The sequence below is a fragment of the Chionomys nivalis genome, chromosome 3 (genome assembly GCF_950005125.1).
Source record: "Chionomys nivalis chromosome 3, mChiNiv1.1, whole genome shotgun sequence".
Taxonomy (NCBI): domain Eukaryota; kingdom Metazoa; phylum Chordata; class Mammalia; order Rodentia; family Cricetidae; genus Chionomys; species Chionomys nivalis.
Window position 1 is genome coordinate 121,353,156 of NC_080088.1, and position 5,772 is coordinate 121,358,927.

At 51.4% G+C, this 5,772-nt stretch overlaps 1 protein-coding gene across 2 annotated transcripts; it reads left to right on the forward strand.

Annotated features, from left to right (window-relative positions):
* Positions 1–1,314: 1,314 nt before the first annotated feature.
* Alkbh2 (alkB homolog 2, alpha-ketoglutarate dependent dioxygenase) lies at positions 1,315–5,553 on the forward strand. Of its 2 annotated transcripts, XM_057765254.1 has the most exons (4): positions 1,315–1,847; positions 1,967–2,268; positions 4,024–4,222; positions 5,227–5,553. In XM_057765254.1, the coding sequence occupies exons 2-4, from the start codon at positions 2,055–2,057 to the stop codon at positions 5,531–5,533; spliced, it is 720 nt and encodes a 239-aa protein (XP_057621237.1). In that variant the 5' UTR covers positions 1,315–1,847; positions 1,967–2,054; the 3' UTR covers positions 5,534–5,553. The 2 variants fall into 2 exon arrangements, with proteins under 2 accessions (XP_057621237.1, XP_057621236.1); XM_057765253.1 differs by having other exon boundaries at positions 1,315–2,268.
* The last annotated feature ends 219 nt before the right edge of the window (positions 5,554–5,772 follow it).

The following is a 5,772-nucleotide window of genomic DNA, read 5'->3' on the forward strand; positions in this document are numbered from 1 at the left end:
AGCCACTTGACCACCGAGCTACACACCCCCTGGCTCCCATTCAGACCATAAACATCTTTAAGTTATCCCCAAATCTAGACTTGAACAATCCCAGCTGTTCTTTTCTACTGAGTGATCTTTTGAGGTGTATATTAAACCTTGACTACTGCCCAGGAAAAACCTCCTGTGCCGCTGAGTGGCTGTACACCCAGTAACCCCAGCATTTGAAAGGTGGAGGCAGGAGGATCAGAATCTTAACGCCTATCTTGGTTTGTTAGAGGCCAGCCTGGGTTACAGCTTCCAAATCTTAACTCCCGACACCCTAGCAGTTCTCCAGGCTGCTCCCCAGCGGTGCCTCTGAGATCTTCACACCCGATGCGCTTTGTCCTCGTCCCTCGTCCCTCGAAAGCAAAGCTTCAGCCCTGGCTTAGGACCCTCCCCTGTGAGGTCTTCCGCCCAACCCCCCAGCCTGTCACCCTGCTCATAACTTCCCTACTGTACAAAGTAACCTTATTTCTCACATTGCCCTTTTCCTGTTTCCATCTCCAAAATACAGAGTGTGTGAGACAGGACCTGGGTTTTGCTGGAGGGTGCCAGAGTTCAGGACAGGAAGTGCTTTTAGGGACAGGAAGTGCTTTTTAGGAAGTGAGCCGCCATCACGGAGCCCATGTGCTCCAACAGGCTGCAGACCATAGATACACTTTTCCTCTGGCCGTGCAACCCCACAACCACCCTCCTAGGCGTTTTCTCAAGTGAAGTAAAATCACTCACAGAAAAAGTCTGAGCTTTGCTGGGCGATGGTGGCGCACGCCTTTAATCCCAGCACTCGGGAGGCGGAGGCAGGCGGATCTCTGTGAGTTCGAGACCAGCCTGGTCTACAAGAGCTAGTTCCAGGACAGGCTCCAAAACCACAGAGAAACCCTGTCTCAAAAAACCAAAAAAAAAAAAACAACAAACAAACAAAAGTCTGAGCCTGAAGAGTGATTTTGCTGTGTCACCTAGAGCCAGAAATGACCGCCACACGGTCTTTATATTGTGCTTCATCCATACACCAGAACACTAACCCAGCAATGAAAGGAGGACACTGGTACAAACGGCATCTGTGTTTGTTTACATAATAGATACACATAATGTCCGTACTTGATGCTAGAGACAAAAAGCAGCATAGCTTTATCTAAAAGCTTACAAACAGAAGTCAAATAGAAAAGGCTGTTACAGCATATAATTCCATTTATTTGGAATTCTGGGAAAAGCAACAGGAACAGGCGACAGAGCAGGTTGGGGTTATATAGACAAGACCATTAAGTTGGTGCCTGGGGAGGATTTTATGGGATGGTGTAATTGCTCCCCATCTTGACTGTGGTGGGGAGACAATGCAGTGGCTTTGTCAGATGTTCAGGTTTATCCATTGTTTCCACACACACACACCAACGAGGCAGTATCCTGTACGACACAAGGGTGACCCCAGGCCTCAACATTGCAGATTGCTGGAAAAGCAGCATCCTGCGGTGCGCAGAGGGGCCGGTAGGTGGCGCTGTGCCGGAAGTCCCGCACAGCCTGGAAAGGCGGATGTGGGCGTCTGGCGTTGCAGAGCTCCGTTTGTCTGTCTGTGCAGAGCCTTCGCGTGGGGCCTCATACCCTGGGTCTCTCCAGTGGAGCTACTCTTCTGTGTCAGTCCCTTCCCCTGGGCGCAGGCCAGAGACACCCTGTTATTCTGGGTGACTCTGGGCGAACCCCGTGCTCGGCACCTCTTCCCAAACGTAGCGTTTGCAGCCGGAGCAGGCGAATTCCGAAGGGGGCGGGGCCTGGGACTGCGTGCCTGCGATCCCGGCAGTTGGCTACAGAGGCAGGAGGATTGTACTGCGGAGGTCAGCTTGTGCTACGAAAACGTAAACAAGAGAGCAGGCCTGTGGGGTTTGCAAGCTCACCACCTGGATAGGGACCGCCAGGCAGTTCCCAGTTTTAATGTCCTCTGTTTCCTTTGTAGACGTGTCTGTGGCACGCAGGTGGGGCACTGAGCCTGGGGACCCCCTTAGCGTGGCCACTCACCTCCACGGCTGTGCAGGGGCGGCGGGATGGACAGGTTCCTAGTGAGGCCCGACTCGGGCGACCTCCGAGGGGAAGGGGAGGAGCCAGTCCCGTCGGGAGGAGCCTCGGGCGGCCAGTCGAGCCCCAGCTGGCGGCACCTTCGCGCGCAAGGTCTGAATTGTGATTACACCATCCTGTTTGGCAAAGCCGAGGCAGACGAGATCTTCCGAGAGCTGGAGCAAGAAGTGGAGTATTTTACTGGTAAGAGGAGGGTTTTAGGTGTTAGGCTTAGGTGATGAAAGAATATGCCTGTTAGGAGAAGCGTGAACTCAGGCAGTGACAGGGTCTAGAGCGAAATTACCTGGGAAGTTAAAAAACAACAACAACAAATAAACTCCAGAACTTTCTAGGTTCTTTGTGATACTGAATCAGAATAGCCGAAGGTGCAGCCTAGGCATCAGCGTTTTTACCAGTCTTCCGGGCCAGTGGTAGAGCGCTTCTCTATTCACAAAACCCCAGGTTAGACCTCAGCATGGTCAAACGAACAGACACTCATATGCACCCAAATTGTGCTTGTCTAGTAGGCGAGACCGCGGATAGCCAGGTAGTTTCTCACGAAGGCTGTGTGGTTTAGCCGGACGCCTGCCGCCCTCAGGACTCTGCTGGCTTCCTGACCCTTGCAGTTCAGTGTCTGAAGAGTTTGAAGGTGGTGTTGATGCTGTTGCCTGGAGACTACATATTGAGAAGCTGTAATGAGCACACAGCTGACAAAACCTTCCATCCACGACTCGACTTCATTATGTTCAGAGCTGTCTATGTTCTGACTTTAGTTAAGGCAATGAATGAAAGTTTTAAAACCTGAAGCCACGATATGCTGATGTGCACCTGCAACTTCAGAACTTGGGAGGTGGAGGTAGGAGGGTCCAGAGTTCAAGGTCATCCTCAGCTAAATGGAGAGTTCAAAGCTAGCCTGGGTTGCATGAGACCCTCCCTGTCTTTAAAGCCCATAAATAAATAGGTGAGGAGTTGAAAGACGACTCAGAAGATCAGTAGCTGTTCTCCCAGAGGACCCAGGTTTGATTCCCAGCACCCACATGCAGCTCACAGCCCTCTGTAACTCCAGTCCTAGGCACTCAGATACCCTCTTCCAGCCTTCGAGGGACCAGACACATACAGGTTGTACAGATATGCAGGCAAACATAAAACTATTGTGTTTTGTTTTTTTGAGACAGGATCTCACTGTATAGCCCTGGCTGTCCAGAAACTCACTCTGTAGACCGGGATGGCCTTGAACTCAGAGATCCACCTGCCTCTCTACTGGGATTAAAGGTGTGCACCACAGTTTATTAAAAAAAAGAAAAAGAGGAGAAAGATGGCCTCAGCTGCTTATAGACCAAGTCATCTGTGATTTTTTATTTTTTTAGTTCTTCAACAATTTCATGTATGTGTATGATGCATTTTGGTTATTTTCACACACTGCTCATTCTCTGACCCCTACTCCTGCAGAGCCGTCCGTCTGAAGCCTCTGTTGTGCTTTTATGCCTTTGGTTTTGCGGCCCACTGATTTTAATGCTAGTGTGTGCGCATGTTTTGTATGTGCACACAACAAAGCCAGAGCCCTGCATTCCCTCTGCCCCTCATGTTGTACGATTCCCAGCTAGGCACCCCCCCCCCCCATTTTTCTTGCAGTTCCAGGCACCTTGTGGCAGGCACTTTACCAGCTGAGCCACCTCTCCAACCCTTTGGGTTTTTTTGAGGCACACTTGCCTGGAACTTGTGCCCTGCCTACATCAGTGCCCGAGTTATGAGATTATAGGGGTATGCCACCATACCCCTTCATGAGAATGAGAGTAAGCCACAGTGCCTTTGGGGAAGAGATCCCCAAAAGGGCATTCTATAACACGACGAGCAGAGGAAATGCCGTTTCTAGTCCCCTCCCTTGTGAGTACCCAGAAGATGCACAGGACTCATCTGTCTATATCCCTTGAGGTCAGAGCTGCCATTTCATCTGCCCAGGTGCACTGGCCAAGGTCCAAGTATTTGGAAAGTGGCACAGCGTTCCCAGGAAGCAGGCAACTTACGGAGACGCTGGACTGACATACACCTTCTCTGGTCTTACACTGACACCAAAGCCCTGGATTCCAGTTCTAGAGCGTGTTCGAGATCAGATCTTCAGGGTGACAGGGCAGACCTTCAACTTTGTGCTCATTAACAGGTAATGTTTGCTCCCCGGGAAAGGGCTCAGGACTCCACATGCTCTGTTCACTGGGGACAGCCCTTCCGTACTAAAGCGGGCTCAGGACTTTCTGGGACCCGAGAGAAGGCAGGGATTAGGTGAGGTCACTGGTGAAGTCAGCACATCCCTAGCCTCCACCCTGAAAGCGCCAGTAGGGCCCTGCTTCCACCGCAGCAACCAATAGTGTGTTCTAGGAACAGAACGGCCAGGCTCCAGGCCTGGGCTCAAGGGGAAGTCATCTGGCATGAGGTGGTTAGAGGGAGGGCCCCTCAAGGCAGTGGCATTTGACACGGAACTAGCTAGAGAGCTGGCGATACTAACATCTGGAATAGAACCGAGGAATGCATGGTGTCCCTGGAGTGGAAATCAGGAACCAGGGAGAAGAGTATGAAGGGCAGGGCCAGACTGCACAGGGTATGGTTGTTGTGTGTGCGGGCGGAGTAGTGCAGGTTTTCCCTACATGAACCTGGCGACTGGAAGGCATGGCTGTTTGATCTCATGTGTGAGGTCTGCAAGCATGACAAGATGTAGCTAAGTGTCCTAGTCAGTGTTCTTTTGCTGTGAGGAGACACCATAAGCAAAGCAACTCTTAGAAAGGAAGCTTTCTGTTTTAGAGAGTTAGTCCGTGGCCATTATGGTGGGAATCAGACACATAGCCCTGGAGCAGGGACCGAGAGCTTCACCTCCTCATCTGCAGGCAGCGGGCAGAGACAGACACTGGGCTTGGAGTGAGCTTTTGAAACTTCAAAGCCCAACCACAATGACACACCTACTCCTGATTGGCTCTAAAGTTCCACCAACTGGGAGCCTTTCTCATTCAAACACCTTGCTTGGCAAAGACATTCAGACTGGGCTCTCTGGTCTGGCAGGCTAGGGGTGTACGGAAACAGCACGCTGCTGCTTCGGGCTAGGATGAGGCACCGGCAGCATCAGCAGGTGATGGAGAGGGTTTCTTCAGCACTGTGGTTGTTTTCCCACTACAGGTACAAAGATGGTTGTGACCACATTGGGGAACACAGAGATGATGAAAGAGAACTGGCTCCTGGGAGTCCCATCGCATCGGTCTCCTTTGGGGCCTGCAGAGACTTCCTCTTCCGGCACAAAGACTCTCGAGGGAAGAGACCCCGGCAGACGGTGGAGGTAGTCAAGCTGCAGCTGGCCCATGGAAGCCTACTGATGATGAACCACCCCACCAATACCCACTGGTACCACAGTCTCCCCATCCGCAAGAAGGTCCTGGCTCCTCGGGTCAACTTGACTTTCCGGAAAATTTTACCTACTAAGAAATAAAACATTTTCTATTTATTATTTTTATTTGTATGTGTGCATGCCGCATGTGTGCAGGTGCCAGGGATGCCAGAAGGAGGTGTGCGATCACCTGGTGCTGGAGTTACAGGTGGTTGTGAGCTGCTTGACACAGGTGCTGGGAACCAAACTCGGTACCTGAGCTTAAGTCTGGAAGGGCAGCAAGTGCTCCTACCTGCTGAGATATCTGTCCAGCCCCTAAAATCTATTTCTAATAATCAATA

Bases quoted from the DNA above. Each gene is read 5' to 3' on its own strand.
- Alkbh2 (XM_057765253.1), top strand. From the start codon at position 2,055: ATGGACAGGTTCCTAGTGAGGCCCGACTCGGGCGACCTCCGAGGGGAA. The intron at 2,269-4,023 runs GTAAGAGGAGGG...TCATCTGCCCAG, and splicing joins AGAAGTGGAGTATTTTACTG to GTGCACTGGCCAAGGTCCAA. The intron at 4,223-5,226 runs GTAATGTTTGCT...TTCCCACTACAG, and splicing joins AACTTTGTGCTCATTAACAG to GTACAAAGATGGTTGTGACC.